This window comes from Macaca nemestrina, chromosome 1 (genome assembly GCF_043159975.1).
Source record: "Macaca nemestrina isolate mMacNem1 chromosome 1, mMacNem.hap1, whole genome shotgun sequence".
NCBI lineage: Eukaryota > Metazoa > Chordata > Mammalia > Primates > Cercopithecidae > Macaca > Macaca nemestrina.
The window spans coordinates 190310440-190328466 of NC_092125.1; the positions used below are offsets into that span (position 1 = coordinate 190310440).

General features: G+C 44.4%; 1 protein-coding gene across 8 annotated transcripts in view; it reads right to left on the reverse strand.

The window, feature by feature from the left end:
• LOC105494884 (SZT2 subunit of KICSTOR complex) overlaps positions 1-18027 on the reverse strand; it is a 62943-nt gene that overhangs the window by 44702 nt on the left and 214 nt on the right. For 2 of the 8 annotated variants that reach the window (XM_011763821.2, XM_011763818.2), the window contains exons 2-4: positions 4315-4440; positions 3835-4008; positions 3058-3228 (exon numbers count right to left, since the gene is read on the reverse strand). In XM_011763821.2, coding sequence (XP_011762123.2) covers positions 3058-3228; positions 3835-4008; positions 4315-4440 — 471 coding nt within the window. Of the gene's footprint in view, positions 1-3057; positions 3229-3834; positions 4009-4290; positions 4441-18027 lie in introns of all 8 variants that reach the window. The other 6 variants (XM_011763817.2, XM_011763814.2, XM_011763822.2 and 3 more) reach the window with 5 other exon arrangements.

The window sequence follows — 18027 nt, forward strand, 5'->3', positions numbered from 1 at the left end:
AATCCTTTCGCCTCAGCCTCCCAAGTAGCTGGGATTACAGGCATACACTGCTGTGCTGTGATTTAACAGGATACATCTTGTTTTTTTTTTTTTTTTTTGTAGACAGTCTCACTCTGTTGCTCAGGTTGGAGTGCAGTGGCGTGATCTTGGCTCATGGCAACCTCTGCCTCCCAGGTTCAAGCGATTCTCATGAGTTGGCCCCCCAAGCAGTGGGGATTACAGATATGCACCACCACACCCAGCTAATTTGTTGTTGTTGTTGTATTTTTAGTAGACAGGGTTTCGCCACATTGGCCAGGCTGGTCTCAAATGCTTGGCCTCATGTGATCCACCTGCCTTGGCTTCCCAAAGTGTTAGGATTACAGACGTGAGCCACTGCGCCCAGCCAGGATACATCTTGAGGGAGCTACAGATAAAATGAAAAGTCTGGCTCAGGGCGGCCAAGTGGCCCTGGGGCTTAACTGACGAAATCCTCTCCTTCCCTATAGCTGCTGTCCTTATTCAGGCCTCCTCCTCTCACCCATGCTACAATAATCTTCACCTATTCTCCCATCCAGACTTTGTCCCCAAATCCATCCTCCATATTAGCCACAAAATACTGTGATCTTCCCAGTGTACACATGTGATCTTGTTACTGTCCGTTTAAAACTTTCAATGGCTCTCCACCACCTATGACTAATTATTTTGATAGCTAACATTTGCACATTTTCTATGTGGCAAGCACAGTTCTAAGTGCTTGACATGAATTAATTCAATCACCATATGATATAGGCAATGTTAATATCCCCATTTGGAGAAAGGACACAGATGCACAGAAAGGTTAAGTAACTTGCGAAGGACATACGACCAGTAAGTGGTACAACCAGGAAGCAAACACAGGCAATGTTGATTCCAGATCCAGTGCTCTTATTCTTCACACTGAACTCCCCCATAGAATAAAGCACAAAGTCCTTAGCGTCACATTCATGGCCTTTCATAACCAGCTCCCACTTATGTCTACAGTCTCTTTACCATCCCTTTCCACATTCAAATTTTACTCTGTTGACACTGAATAATATGTAGTTCCCTAAAATACCTGTGATTGAGAGTACAGGTTCATAGTACCATGTATTTGTTTTTGCTGGTCCCTCTGTCAGAAAAGTCCATTTCCCCTTCTTTGAATGGTTAACCTCAATTCTTTCTTCAAAACTCAGTTCAAATGCTGCTTTGGGCCAGACACAGTAGCTCATGCCTGTAATCCCAGCACTTTGGGAGACAGAGGCAGGTGGATCACTTGAGGTCAGAAGTTCGAGGCCAGCCTGGCCAACATGGTGAAACCCTGTCTCTACTAAAGAAAAAAAAAAAAAAAATTAGCTGGGCGTGCTGGTGGGCACCTGTAATCCCAGCTACTTGAAAGGCTGAGGCAGGAGAATCGCTTGAACCCAGAAGGTGGAGGGTGCAGTGAGCCAAGGTTGCACCACTGCACTCTAGCCTGGGCAACAGAGCAAGACTCTGTCTCAAAAACACAAAAAACAAATGCTGCTTGGTCTGAAAGATTTCTCTGTTGTGGCCCCATGCTTGGTTGGGTGCTCCCTCTTGGTGCTCCAATAGCACCTGAGTCATCTTATCGGTGCCCTTATCACATTCAACTGCAATTACCTCCCTTTAATATCTGTCTTTCCCACTAAACTCTCAACTCTTCCCATCAGGAGAAAGACAAGATCTGATTCATCTGTGTGTTCAGGACCTGCTCAGGCCTGGTATAGATCAGGCTTCATTAAGTGTTTGCCAACCTGAACCAAGTTTTGAGTGATTATCTAACATCCATGCTCTCCCTGCCTTGGCTATCAGTGCCTGCAAAACCTGGCCCCCATCTGGGGATGCAGCCCACAACTGACAGTCCTAACAGCTATACTAGGAAAGCACTTTAAACTAGCGCAGAGGGTTGGCAATCCCTGCCCTGAGATCCAGGTATGCACCAATTTTGTAGATATATGTTTCAGACCCTTAGATCCTGTTCCCAATACCTTCTCTCTCAAAGCCAGTTCGATAGCTAAGGTGACAATGCAGCCATCAGGGACAGTTTCAGGGAAAGCCTTTACCAATGAGTTAAGGGTGTTTAGTTAAAAGCAGATGAGGGGAAACTAAGCCAATGCTTATCTAAGTCAAAAACAGATATTCCAGTAACAGACTTGGCCATTCTCCAAAAGGAGTGTCTTGTGATAGCCTCCTTGAGTGCTGGATAAGCCCTGTAATTATCTGTGTGGTCAGTATTATACCCAACAGTTCACATGGCCCTCAAAAAAACAAATGACCCACGCTGGGCGTGGTGGCTCACGCCTGTAATCCCAGCACTTTGGGAAGCCGAGGCAGGAAGATCACCTGAGGTCAGGAGTTCAAGACCAGCCTGGCCAACATGGCAAAACCCCGTCTTTAATTAAAAAAAAAAAAAAAAAAAAAAAATAAGCTGGGCCTGGTGGTGAGTACCTATAATCCCAGCTACTCGGGAGGCTGAGGCAGGAGAACCACTTGAACCCGGAGGGCAGAGGTTGCAGTGAGCCGAGATTGTGACATTGCACTCCAGCCTGGGCGAAAAGAGCAAAACTCTGTCTCAAAAAAACAAAAACCAAAAAAACCAAAAAATGACCCTCCTCTATTGTTGAAACCAATTATATTTCTGGGTGATTTGCTGTCTTTGAAAATCACAAAACTCTTCCAAAAGACCATCTCCTGAGGGTACAGCACATCAGCAAACCATCCAACAGAACTAAAGGAGAAGGGGGGAACAGAGAAAACAGACATCCAGTGGTCAGAACCAGAGATTTATAGAAGTGGTGAAAAAGGCAGTTGTCCAATCAACACCAACTGACCCAAAGTCTATGGGAAAGCCCTTTAAGTCCAGAGGAACTGGTTCTTCTCAAGAGGAGAGAGACTCATGAGAATGACTAGAAAACAGGTTCAAGAAGCCAGCAGAGCTGGGGATTTTGGGGACAAACAGCAGAGACAGGATAAGGACTTGGTCAGAGGACTAACAGAAATTTGGTCTGAGGGTACAAACTTGGAGAGATGATGCAATACCTGGTGGGACTGCAGTCCAATGATGGAGGAGTAGGCCTGGATAGTTATGTAGATTTCAGGCTGGAAGTCGATGCAAGATCCAGGCACTCGGAAGGGCCGAAGCAGCCCGCCTAGGCAGCGGGACAGGGCATGGAAAACTTCATCAAACAAGATCTCCCCTGTGGAATCATCCTGAGGGCAGAGAAAGAGCGCTCAAGGGCGTCCAAAGGCAGCCTTAACCAGAGGGCAGAAACATGCAGCTTCCATGGGTCAGTAGGACCCTTATCTTATGGCTGATCATACACCCAAATACAGTGCCATACATGGAACAGTTTCTGGGATGTTTTTTGGAAACAAAAACAACAAAACCAGGGTCTTGCTTTCTTGCCCAGGCTGGAGCGCAGCGGCCTGATCCTGATTCACTGTAGCCTCGACCTCCTGGGCTCAAGCAATCCACCCACCTTAGTCTCCCGAGTAGCTAGGACAGGTTGCATGCCAGGATGCCTGGCTCATTTTTGTAGTTTTTATAGAGAGGGAGTTTTGCCTTGTGGCCCAGGCTAGTCTCGAACTCCTGAGCTCGAGCAATCAGCCCACCTCGGCTTCCCAAAGTGCTGCGATTGCAGGCATGAACCAGCACGGTTGGCCCAGTTCTGTTTTTAAACACCCACCATTCCTTTATAAGCCTGTCTTCTCTCCAAAATGGTAGGCTGGGACCATTTTTCACTTCCCCACAGGCCTTTCCCTCTCCTCACCCCCCACCCTATCCTTTCTTCCCACAGTCTCCCTTCAATCCTTTACCACAATGCCAGTAGATGGGCTAAGGTCCAGCTCAATGACAAACCGATACTGCCAAGCCAGGAAGGTGACTCGGGTGGAAGGTACAAGGAGGAATGGCCTTGGGACCACTGGTTCATCTGGTTGCCACCCAGGGGGCAGGACACTGAGGACTTCCAATTCCTGTTCAGACTGAAGCTGAAAATTAGGATGGTAAGAAAAGGAAAGGATCAGGGAAGTACCCCTTTCTTCCCAGGACCTGCCTTCTATATCCCAAATGACACATCAATGGCTCCACCTCCTTCAATCTAATCATATACTCTTCCTCTCACTCTCTGGAAAAATTATTTTTTAAAATTTCCATCATCTTGTAGGCAGTCCCTTGCCCTAACCAGACTTAGAGCCCTCAGAGTTAGTCTCCCTCCCTGTCTGTTTCCAGCACTCTCCTAAAAAACAGATCCTTTTGGGCTGGCGTCTCACATCTTTCGTGTGTCTAGGGCTCACCAGCACCTCCTGGGATGTGGCCTGCACAGTTTGATGCAGATGATTGAGGAACCAAGCCAGGCGAACATTTCGGGAGATTCGATAATCCTTTTTCATTAACAGGAACACCTGCCCAGCTTCTTCCACCTGGGAACAAAGAGCCATTAACACATCTTTAAAAAATGTCACCAAGTACCTGGAACACACAGATCACTGTACAAGTAACTTGCCCAAGGAACTCACCATCTGTGAGAGGGAAAGCAGCAGAGGTGAAAAGGTTACCCCAACCTCCATGCAAGGTTTTCTTGGGGAGTCAATTCTCAACTCTCTGTTCCTGTTTGCTCGATACAGACCTCCATATAGATGAAGTGACCCTTCCATATTGTTTCCACAAAGTTTATGTGAGTTTCACCTATAAACTATAAGATTTTGAGGGCAAGGGCTGCGTCTTGATTCTATTTTTGTGCCCCTGTGCTTGGCAAATTGCTACAAACAGAGCAAATACTAGGACAAGTCCCTAATACATTACATGAATGCCAGATAGTTACTCCTAACAAATCTTGATAACAGCAGGCACTGAAGACATTTTCACCGAAGGAATAGCAAGCCTTCCGAATACCTCAAAATCAAATCTGTGTGGGTCACAGTCCCCATCTCTGCACTTTCAGTTGTCAGCCCTCTAGTTCTTGCCTCCATTGCCTCACAGGTGGCCACTTCAACAATGCCCTTGCCCATGTCCTTGTCCTTCCACTACACAAGTCCTGTCAAATCTTATCTCGGGATGAATTTGACATTTTCCCTTATCCATACATATACTATGGCAGCTGCGCTTGGACAGAAAGAAACTTGTCACCTTGCCAGCAGTGCCCACTCTAGCAGGACTTTGCCAGTCCTCTGAATTCTCCTGGCCAGCAGTCTTTCCTGTTCCCCACAGGAGGTTTTCCAATCCCTCAATCCCCTCCCAGCAGATAAACTTGCCTACAGTTCACAAAGGAAACAGGTCAACTGGTCTGAATGTCCCCAATGTCTCTTCCTGATTAATCCTTATCTGTCACATTCCTTACTCCCTTTCTCTTGTCTGTCCTACACAAAATGGCAAATTTCTCCTCCTGTGTCCCTGATTAATGAGGGGAAGAACACCAGGTGGCAAGAACTGAAGAGCAGGTAGTAGAGGAGAAACAAACAGAAGTTAATAACTGCCTGTTGAGAACCATGATGTTGAAAGAAAGGAAGAATTTTTTTTTTCCAAAATGGGGAAATATGCATGGAGAGAAGACTGAAAAAGCCCTGGAAAACAATAATGAAGAGTTTTTGATGTCAGAGAAAAGAGTGGAGAACAGACACACAATGGCTGTGAAGTTGTAGAGTCTTTCTTCTGCTCCAAGACAGAAGAAAAGGGTAAAAAGATACAGAAAGAGGTACTGGAAAGTGATAAGGATGATAGCAGAAGACAAGAAAGAGGAACTCACATTTATTAAGCACCTAAAATATATGCAAAAGTACTCTGTAAAAGAAAAAAAAAAAAAAGGGCCAGGCGCAGTGGCTCATGCCTATAATCCCAGAACTTTGGGAGGCCGAGGCGGGTAGACCACCTGAGGTCAGGAGTTCGAGACCAGTCTGGCCAACATGGTGAAACAAACCCCATCTCTACTAAAAATACAAAAATTAGCTAGGCGTGGTGGCGGGCGCCTGTAATCCCAGCTACTTGAGAGGCTGAGGCAGGAGAATCGCTTGAACCCAGGAGGTAGAGGTTGCAGTGAGCCAAGATCACACCCCTGCCCTCCAGTCTGGGCGACAGAGTGAGACTCCATCTCAAAAAAATAAAATAAAGTAAAAAGTAAGAAAAAAAAGTACTCTGTAGAGGCCAAGTTCAAGAATTTCAGGTTCGGAAAGTCTGGGTTTGAATCCCAATTCAGCCTCTTATTAGCTGTGAGACAGTGGGAAGGGTGTATCACCTCTTTAAGCTTCAGTGTCCTCCTTTGTAAAATAGAGATAATTACAATACCAATCTAAAGTACTGTTCTATGGAGCAAGGAAAATCATGCATATGAAGTGCTCAGTACAATGCCTGGTAAAAGTTAACAATAACAGCTAGGCATAACGGTTCAAGCCTATGACCCCAACACTTTGGGAGACTGAGGTGGGCAGACCGTTTGCACCTAGCAGTTCAAGACCAGCCTGGGCAACACAATGAAACCTCAACTCTACTACAAAAAACACAAAAATTAGCCGGGCGTAGTGGCTCGCGCCTATAGTCCCAGCTGCTCTGGAGGCTGAGATGGGAAGATCACATGAGCCCAGGAGGTCGAGGCTGTAGCGAGCCATGATGGCACCACTGCACTCCAGCCTGAGCAACAGAGTGAGACCCTGTCCAAAAAAAAAAAAAAAAAAAAGAGTCAACTATTACAGTTAACTATTACAACACTATACCAGGTTCTTTTTTTTTTTTTTTTTTTTTTTAAGACACAGTTTTCCTCTTATTGTCCAGGCTGGAGTGGCACGATCTCGGCTCACTGCAAACTCCGCCTCCTGGGTTCAAGCGATTCTCCTGCCTCAGCCTCTTAAGTAGCTGGGATTACAAGCGCCTGCCACCAAGCCCAGCTAATTTTTGTATTTTTAGTAGAGACGGGGTTTCACCATGTTGGCCAGGATGGTCTCGATCTCCTGACCTCGGGTGATTCACCAGCCTTGGCCTCCCGAAGTGCTGGGATTACAAGCGTGAGCCACCACGCCCAGCCTATACTAAGTTTTTTACATAAGTAAGCTCATTCAGTATTCACAACAAAACATTTAACAGGAGAAAACAGAGGTCCAAAAAGTTAAGTGATTTAACATAAGTAGTAGGTGTAGGCTGAGAAGTCAAACCAAGGCCTGGTGAGCTGCAAAAGACCATCTACTGAGAGTGGCAAATCGATAAAACTGAGGTCTCATGAGCATAAAAGATTTAGTCACAAAAAGGAACACAATGTGGGTAATTAGCAAAAAGGATGTTTTGACATAATCAGAAAGATAAAAAGAGAAGTTAAATATCAACATGTTGTGATTGCGTATTATATTATCTCTCAATAACATCTAAAATCACATCTTAGGGCCAGACACTGTGGCTCAGGCTTGTAATTTCAGCACTTTGGGAGGCCAAAGCGGGCAAATCACTTAAGCCCAGCAGTTTGAGAACAGTCTGGGCCACATGGTGAAAGTCCATCTCTAAAAAATAAAATACAAAAATTAGCTGGGCATGGTGGTGAACACCTGTAGTCCTAGCTACTCGGGAGATTGAGGTAGGAGCATTGCTTAAGTCTGGGAGGTTGAGGTTGCAGTGAGCTATCATCATACCACTGCACTCCAGCCTGGGCAAAAGAGCAAGATTCTGTCTCAAAAAATAAATTTAAAAAAATAATAAAATGAAATTATACCTTGGGAGATACTGCTCTCAACACTGTGTTGAGACAGGCCCTGGCTAGGTTTTTGGATTCATCCTTTGAGTGAGTTTAAGCTACTAAAGGGATTCCACAAGACAGTAACATTATATCTGCATTTAAAAAATTACCTCTGGTGGCTGGGCACTGTGGCTCATGCCTGTAATCCCAGCATTATGGGAGGCTGAGGCAGGCGGATCACGAGGTCAGGAGATCAAGACCATCCTGGCTAATGCAGTGAAACTCCGTCTCTACTGAAAGCACAAAAAATTAGCTGGGCGTGGTGGTGGGCACCTGTAGTCCCAGCTACTCGGGAGGCTGAGGCAGGAGAATGGCATGAACCCAGGAGGTGGAGCTTGCAGTGAGCTGAGATCCGGCCACTGCCCTCCAGCCTAGCAAGACTCCATCTCAAAATAAAATAAAATAAAACAAAAAAATTCCCTCTGGCTACTGTGTGATTCAGAAAGCACCCCACCGCTAACAACTAGGGGAGATGACAGTGGCTTTGAAAAGAGCTACTCAAACTAGCCATTCTGTGAACTGTGTGAGACCGGGTCTTGATGAGATAATGCCAGGATGCAAAACCACCCGTCTTTCATTGTGAAAGTCTTATTACGGAAAACAGAAAGTTAGCTGAACAGTGAACTTAGTTGCATTTCAAGGGATCTTTAGGACAGGACAGAAAAGAATTGGTGATTCATTATAAGTCAGGACACAGGAGGAAAGTAACAAAAAGGAAGGTGTCAAGGATGATTAAAGTAGCATTGGAAACCAGTATGCTGCAAAATGATTGTTTTTTTGTTTTTTTTTTTTTTGAGACGGAGTCTCGCTCTGTCGCCCAGGCTGGAGTGCAGTGGCGCGATCTCGGCTCACTGCAAGCTCCGCCTCCCGGGTTCACGCCATTCTCCTGCCTCAGCCTCCCGAGTAGCTGGGACTACAGGCGCCCACAACCGCGCCCGGCTAATTTTTTGTATTTTTAGTAGAGACGGGGTTTCACCGTGGTCTCGATCTCCTGACCTTGTGATCCGCCCGCCTCGGCCTCCCAAAGTGCTGGGATTACAGGCTTGAGCCACCGCGCCCGGCCCTTGTTTTTTTTTTTTTTTTTTTTTTGAGACGGAGTCTCGCTCTGTTGCTCAGGTTGGAGTGTAGTGGTGCGATCTTGGCTCACTGCAACTTCCGCCTTCCCAGTTCAAGCGATTCTCCCACCTCAGCCTCCTGAGCAGCTGGGACTACAGGCGTGTGCCACCATGCCCAGCTATGTTTTACACTTTTAGTAGAGATGGTGTTTCACCATATTGGCCAGGCTGGTCTCGAACTCCTGACCTCGTGATCCGCGCACCTCCACCTCCCAAAGTGCTGGGAATACAGGCGTGAGCCACCGCACCCAACCTACTGCAAAATGATTTCTAAGTTAGCTACAAAAATTAGATAGTTATTCCTGACTACCACACCCCATCGAAAAGTTCCATCAAATTGTATATCTTATTGCCATGCTCCTAAAAGCAGAAAAGAGGTCTATTTATTGGCAAAGAAAGAAATCACAGCAATTACTTGCCCTTTCTTTCTCTGATCCTTGGTTTTAAGGTGGGATACTAAACCAGGCAACTTCTCCTTCAGGTTTCAGTTAGCTAGTGTGGGTGGGATATTATGTGTTGACTATGCTGGATCCTGCCAAAGTTCTTATCTAAAAAAGGATGTACAAGAGACTTACTGGAGTTTTAAAAAAGAATATTTTTGTTAAGGGATGGTTTGGGGCTCCGAACATTATCATAATAGGAAGGCTATCCTAATTCAGCAGCCATTCATTTATCACTGTATTTCCAGAGCCCAGTGCAGTGCCTGGCACATAGGATGTTCAATAAAATTGTGCTAAATAAGTGAATTTGCTATGGTTTTTTCTCCCCACCACCACCTTCTCCCCTCTCACTATTTCTAAGCAAAGCAAACTGGACTTTTAAAACTAATCATAATTAGTACAGCTTTTCTCAAGATGAGATCATCTTAACACTAGTGTCAATACTACTTTCCTTTTGTTCTTTGGTATTAAATACTTTTTTTTTTTCAGATGCCAGCCCGTTTCAGCTACGCAAGGAGAAACCAAGGAAAAGCGTTTCGGCCACATAAGGCCAGGGTTAAAAGGGGAAGAGCACGTGGTCATGGGTCAGCACTATAAGGACAGAGTTGGGCACGTGGTCACCTCATCTTCTAGGACTAAAATCATGGCAAATCTAGGTTTAATAAATGAACCTTTCCATGACTGTCTGCACTAAGTTAGGGTCCTATGTTGGGCATTCACACAGCACTCTGTATTTTTTCTTCATGACACCTGCCAGAGTTTATAATTAAGAATTTGTAGGGGCTGGCTGTAGTGGCTCACACCTGTAATCCCAGCACTTTGGGAGGCCAAGAGCTCGAGACAAGCCTGGCTAACGTGGCAAAACCCCACCTCTACTAAAAAATAAAAAAATTAGCTGGGCATAGTGGAGCACATCTGTAGTCCCAGCTACTCAGGGGACCGAGACAGGAGAATGGCTTGAACCCAGGAGGTGGAGGCTACAGTGAACCAAGATTGCACCACTGCACTCCAGCCTGGGCAACAGAGCAAAACTCCATCCATCTCTCCATCTTAAAAAAAAAAAAAAAAAAAAAAAGGCCGGGCGCGGTGGCTCAAGCCTGTAATCCCAGCACTTTGGGAGGCCGAGACAGGCGGATCACGAGGTCACAAGATCAAGACTATACTGGCTAACACGGTGAAACCCCGTCTCTACTAAAAAATACAAAAAACTAGCCGGGCGAGGTGGCGGGCGCCTGTAGTCCCAGCTACTCCGGAGGCTGAGGCAGGAGAATGGCGTGAACCCGGGAGGCGGAGCTTGCAGTGAGCTGAGATCCGGCCACTGCACTCCAGCCTGGGCAAAGAATTTGTATACTTAATGTTTGTTTCCCGTATAAGTCTGAAGATCTAGTGAGGTAGAGGCCATCTCTATATATTATTTCTCTCTTTTTTTTTTTTTTTTTTTTTTTAGATGGAGTCTCGCTCTGTCGCCCAGGCTGGAGTGTGGTGGCGTGATACAGCTCACTGCAAGCTCCGCCTCCTGGGTTCGCACCATTCTCCTGCCTCAGCCTCCCGAGTAGCTGGGACTACAGGTGCCTACCACCATGCCCGGCTAATTTTTTGTATTTTTAGTAGAGATGGGGTTTCACTATGTCAGCCAGGATGGTCTCGATCTCCTGACCTCGTGATCTGCCTGTCTAGGCCTCCCGAAGTGCTGGGATTACAGGAGTGAGCCACCACGCCCGGCCTTTTCTGGTTTTTTGTTTTTTGAGACGGAGTCTTGCTCTGTTACCCAGGATGGAGTGCAGCGGTGCCACCTTGGCTCACTGCAACCTCTGCCTCTTGGGTTCAAGTGATTCTTCTGCTTCGGGCTCCTGAGTAGCTGGGACTATAAATACGTGCCACCACATTCACTTAATTTTTGTATTTTCAGTAAAGGCAGGGTTTTGCCATGTTAGCCAGGCTGGTCTCGAACTTCTACCTCAGGTGATCCACCAGCCTCAGCCTCCCAAAGTGCTGGGATTACAGCTGTAAGCCACCACACCTGGCCTATACATTGTTTCCTGCTGTAACCCTAGCGCCTAGCACAGTGCCAAGACATACTAAGTGTTCCAATAATAATTGTTGAATACATGTATGAACAAGGAAAACTAATCTCACAAGCTGTATTTATTGTTTCCAGCTATCTTTAATTTGTTACCAATAATTTCTAATTTTTCACTCTTCTATGAACATGGTTTTTGTTGCTGAAGAGTTCCTGTCCTTTATTCACTTCATCTTCCAATCATTTATGGAAAAAGTAAGCTATTCCATTTTTGGAGTTTTTCCTTTGCTTCCAGAAATGTTGTTTTTACCATGTTTTCACTAGTATCTTCTTTTTTATTGTTCCTGGAACCCTGAGGGAGTGCAAATGGGGGTTCTAACAGATTTGCTTTACGTTCCATTAGCTTTGTTTTAGAAAGAACAGTGTTACAGAAAGAAAGTGTTGTGATTTGATAGCTAAGACTCTGGGTGAGCTTCCTCCTGTATAAAAATACCACCTAGCCCAATGATGTGTGAAAGCACCTTGTAAAAAGTAATGTGTATAAATGCACAAATTAGTAATAACAAAGTGTTGCTGTTTACCTCGCTTCTTTGAATCAGAAGTCCTGCACAGCCATTCACTTCAGTTTTTTTTTACCCCATACCTGTTTAGTTGGCAGAGTTGGGAATGTCTTCATATAGAGCCAGAATCTGTCTTTTTGATAATATCTTGAAAGCTTAAAATCTGTTGTCTTGAAAATATCTAACCCACTTTTTGTTTTACCTTCTAAGGCCACACAGGGAGAATCTGACCCTCTGCCAAATGAGAGTCTATTAAACACGTGATGACAGCCCCGAGTCTTTGCTTTTCTAAAATAAACATCTTTTGGGTTCTTTAAGTATCTCTCAAATGGCATGGTTTCAAGTTTCCTCACTATTTTATATCTTAGATTATGTGCCCATGAATGAATTCTGGCTGGGCTACTTTACAACTTAAAATGTGGGGACCAGAATGGAACATAATACTCAAGTGAGATCACAGATTCAGATTCTCCTACATTATACTTGCTCAGGAAACCTCCATGACTTTCTCACTTGTGCTGCTGTCCAAACACATCTCCCATTTTATCCTCATGCAGCTGGCTTTTTTGGACACATAAAATTATTCAATTAGTCCTGTCACATTGGATAAATTCAGTCTATTATTTTACAGTGAAGCTTAGAGTGTTGTTTCTTCTTCTACTAAATCTCTCCAGTTTGATTTCCATGCTAATTGGTTCAGGGTGCTATCATGCCCTCACTGAACTCCAAAAAGAACAAAGGCAAGGTAAGCATGCATGTATTCACTCAACAAATTTATGAAAAGCCTGGTACATGCTAGGCACTGGGCTAGGTACTAATGATACAATGAAAAGCAAAAACATGCATTTCCTGCTCTCATAAAACTTACTCTATAATGAAGGACAAAAACATTGATCAAATAATCACTGTAACTACTGTCTAATTACACACTGAGTAAGTGCTCTGAAGGATAAGAATGTGGTTCTACAAAAACAAGTAACAGCCAGGTGCAGTGGCTCATGCCTGCAATCCCAGCACTTTGGAAGACCAAAGTGGGCAGATCACTTGAGCCTCAGGAGTTTGAGACCAGCCTGGGCAACATGGCAAAACCCTGTCTTTACAAAAAAATTATGAAAATTAGCTGGGTGTAGTGTCATGTGGCTGTAGTCCCAGCTACTTAGGAAACTAAGGTGGGAGGATCGCCTGAGCCCAGAGAGGTTGAGGCTTCAGTGAGCCATGACTGTACCACTGCACTCCAGCCTGGGTGACAGAGCGAGACCACATGCCCCACTCCCTGACCTCCCCCTCCCCACAAAAAAGCAAGCAAGTAACAAAGTAACCTGATTCAGGCTAATACCTTAAGAGAAAGTGATGCTAAAGGTTGAGCAGTGTTTGTTAAGTGAGGAGAGAATGGGGATAAACGAGATGGAGGACACAGACTACTAGACAGCTTTCTTTCGATTACCAGTTAGTAGGCCACTGAATTTTACTACTGTACAGCTTCCATTTTTCCCACCTTTCCTTGAACGTTATTTTGAATGATGGACTGACTCTCCAAAGGCACAATGAAGTCTAGTTCATCAATCAGTTTTTACAGAATCCACCTTCCTGAAATCAGGAACATCTGCTGAACATTTGCCTACCCTTCTTGCAACATGCCCCTTCACATATGATCCTTCAAAGCCAACAACTATATTTTCTTTTTCTTTTTTTTTTTTTTGAGACAGAGTTTCACTCTTGTTGCCCAGGCTAGAGTATAATGGCGCCATCTTGGCTCACTGCAACCTTCGCCTCCTGGGTTTAAGCGATTCTCCTGCCTCAGCCTTCAGAGTAGCTGGGATTACAGGCATGCACCACCACGCCCGGCTAATTTTGTATTTTTGGTAGAGATGAGGTTTCTCCATGTTGGTCAGGCTGGTCTCGAACTCCTGACCTCAGGTGATCCACCCACCTCAGCCTCCCAAAGTGTTGGTGTTACAGGCATGAGCCACCATGCCCAGCCCAACAACTATATTTTCAAAACATAATTTCTAAGTTCTCTTCACCTTCAAGATGTAATTTATCATAACTAGAAGACTTAATAATTTAAGCAGCTAGAATGGTGTTTTTCAAAGTGCGATCCAAGGACCAGCTGCATGAATAATCACCTGAAGTGCTTATGAAAATACAGAGTTGAGTCCCAGGCACCATCCCAGACCAACTGAATTAACAGTTGATGGGCTCCAGACTGGGTGCTGCGGCTCACACCTGTAGTCCCAGCTACTCGGGAGGCTGAGGCACAAGAATTGCTTGAACCTGGGAGGCGGAGGTTGCGGTGAGCCAAGATCACGCCACTGCACTCCAGCCTGGGCGACAGTGCAAGACTCCATCTCCAAAAAAAAAAAACAGAGTTGATGGGCTCCAGAATCTACATTCTAACAAGGTCTCCAAGTGATTCTTCCACATTAACACTTGAGAATCCCTGGATTAGTTCTCAGAGCATCCACACTCACATGGAGCTTCAAGTCCTCATATTAATCCCTCTTGAGTCTAAAGTTCATTACTCTTGGAATAGTCTCGCAAGGTAGACAAAATAGTTTCGGAGTCAGGGACCTGGATTCAAATCTGGTTCTATCATTTGCTATCTAGGTGACCTTGGACAAGTTACTTAATTTTTCCAGGCCTCAGTTTCTTTATTGATAGCATGTGGATAAGATTATCTTCATAGGGATGTTGTTGCAATTAAACAGGAGGGGAAGGCTATCATTCTTTGGAACATTTATTGAGGCCTACATGCCATTTATACCAAGATGAATAAAACATTACCAGGCACTGTGCTGCATACCATGTATACCAGGATGAATGAAGCATGGTCCATCTCATTAATTTGTTGCTTTGTCTTTTTGTACCTGTCCCTTTGTGATTAAGGTCTGATTTGTTTAGCCTTTTCTAACCCTTGTGCTGTCTTTTGTTAACACATTCCCACAAAATAATGCGGATTATTTCCCCTCTTGAACTGGTTAAACTCTTCTTACCACTATATATCAAAGTCCTGAGCCTTTAGCATGGCCTCAAGCTGCATCTTCTCCAGCCTTATCTCTCATCAATTCCCACTCAGTTAAATGCATGTATTCCAGTGTTACAGCACCTAGGATCAAATGCTTGTTCCGCTGATTATTAACTATATGGCTTTGGCAGAGACTTACACTCTCTGTGCCTTAGTTTCCTCATCTGTGAAACTGGGATAATAAAAGTGCTTATTTTCGGATAATTTTTGAGTATCAGATGATACTCAGGAAGCATTCAGTAAGTGCTAGCTATTCTCATTGTCATACTGCATCCACACTAGGAGTTGCTTCCTCTTAGTTCTCTGAAGGCTCCAATGGGCTCCTTCTCACCTGAAGATCTTCACTATTCCCTTTGCCTGCAACGCTCTCTGCCTCTTCTTTCAGACAACTTCTACCTATTCAGGCTTCAGTTTAAATGTCATTCTTCTGAGTCTTCCTGATTCACAACCACTTCTTAACAAGGTAGGTTGAGAACCACTGTTAAACACCCTAATTCACTCCTTTACAGCACTTATTATCCTAATTCAATCCTGTTTTCTCCATAAAGATAGGGACCATGTCTGTCTTACACTGCTGTGTATCCACCCTGATACTTAGCACAATTCTGACTCATACCAGCACTTGTAAAATATTTCAAGTGCATGATGAATGAATGATTTCCTAAATCTGACTATACCTAATCTTTCTCTCTTGGGATCCTAACAGCCTCTAAAAGTCAATCACTTTATCATAGGGCAGAACTCTTCAGTCTCTTTACCATGTGATAAAATTTTCAGAAATGCAAATCAGGAACTTAAAAAATGCTCAACTTAGGCCGGGCCCACCCTGCCTGTAATCGAGCACTTTGGGAGGCCAAGGTGGGAGGATGACGAGGTCAGGAGATCGAGACCATCCTGGCTAACACGGTGAAACCCCGTCTCTACCAAAAATACAAAAAATTAGCCGGGCATGGTGGTGGGCGCCTGTAGTCCCAGCTACTCGGGATGCTTAGGCAGGAGAATGGTGTGAACCCGGGAGGCGGAGCTTGCAGTGAGCCAAGATGGCGCCACTGCACTACAGCTTGGGCAGCAGAGCAAGACTTCATCTCAAAAAAAAAAAAAAAAAAAGCTTACCTTTTGGCTGAGACTCCCAGGATTGTGTGTCTTGACTTGAAATTACTTTAGATCTGTACTGCTCTATATGGTAAAGACTACCATATGGGGCTACTGAGCACCTACAATGTTGCTAGACCAAAATGGATGTGCTATAAGTGTAAAATACAACACTAGATTTTAAAGACTTGGTACCAAAAAAATGTTAAATATCTCACAATATTTTGTATTTTATTACATTTTGAAAATGTTGGGAGTTTGGGTTAAATATATCTTTAAAATTTATTTCATTTATTTTTTTATGTGGCTATCAGAAAACCTAATATTACACACATGGCTTGCTTCAGATTTCTACAGGACGGTGTCGTTCTAGACTATCTGCCTAAAAGGTGGGTTGTATTTCCCCACAACATCCCTCCACGTCCTTTCACTTTCTAATGAAACATCCTCTAAACTGTTTCATAGTTTTTCTTGTATTAATATTTCTGATTGATCTTGACTGATATTTCTGATGCATGGGCTATTTTACCACCTCTGTGAACATGACTATTTTAAAAAAGGCATGGTTTCCCACCACCATATTCAATATTGGGTCTTATCACACCAAATCCCAGTGAACAGGAGATTTACCATTCTGTGGCTACTTTATTATTTATACTATGAACAATATGGTTAAGAACACAAGGACTGGAGCCTGGCCATCTGTTTTGGAGTCCTGATTATAATATTTAACAGCTGTGTAACTTTTTTTTTTTTTTTTTTTTTTTTTTTTGAGACAGAGTTTCACTCTTGTTGCCCAGGCTGGAGTACAATGGCCTGATCTCAGCTCATCGCAACCTCTACCTCCCCGGTTCAAGCGATTCTTCTGCCTCAGCCTCTTGAGTAGCTGGGATTACAGGCCTGCACCACCATGCCCAGCTAATTTTGTATTTTTGGTATAGACAGGCTGTCTCCATATTGGTCAGGCTGGTCTCGAACTCCTGACCTTAGGTGATCCGCCCCTTGGCCTCCCAAAGTGTTGGGATTACAGGTGTGAGCCACTGCGCCCAGCCTACTTTGTTACTCTTAATATCTCTGTGCCTCAGTTCCTAAACCAAAAAAAAGGAGATAACAGTGTCCACTTCATAGGGCTGACAGAATTAACTGATACTGGTAAAGCGCTTAGAATGGTGCCAAGCATGCAGTATGTATGCAGTAATGAATACTATTTGTATCATTATACACATCTCTCACCCTTTCCACCTACTAATATACTGGCACCTTTCCTAGTGGTGGTGTTTTATCCAAATCTGAGATTTTAAGCTCAGATCTTCTAACTCCAAATTGCTACTTCCTGAATGAGTGGCATTTGAGTAAGGTACTAAATCTTTCTCATTTTTCAGTTTTCTCCTCTGTGAGAACGCCATCTTCCTTGCAGAAGTCTGAATGACACAATGTATATAAGGTTCCTTGCATGTTCCTTGGCATCTAATGAATATCTCATATCCCCTTTCTGGTTTATTACATGTGATCCTTACAACACACTGTAAGACACATATTTTATAAAGAAGGAAACAGGATCGGGGAAGACTCGCCTGAGCTTGCACAGATTAGCTACATGACAGCGCCAATATTGGAGCGAGGTCTCAGTCCGACTCAAATGTTTTTTTCATGAAATTAAAGCTGCTTTTCTAAAAGCATGGGCCCTAGAACTAAATGAATTCATGCTGTTTACAGCATTCCAATGCCTAAAGAAATACAAAAACCGGCAAACTAAATCTACTGCCGTGTTGCCCATTGAAACTGCAACAGAAAGTCAAAATACAAATTTTGTTAATACCACTATCATTAGGTCAAAGAGTTGACGACGCGGATGACACGTCAGTAAACAAAACAAAGCAAAAAGAGTTACTCCTTTAGCTCCCCGAGGAAACTGCAGACCGCGTCCCATAGTCCGCAGGGGTACCATAGTCGGGCCTTCCGGGCTGGGCTGGTCCCTGCCGAGGCTACGCAGCCCGGCCACCCCCAGACCCAGAGGAGGCCAACGCCACGCCTGCCCGCCGGAC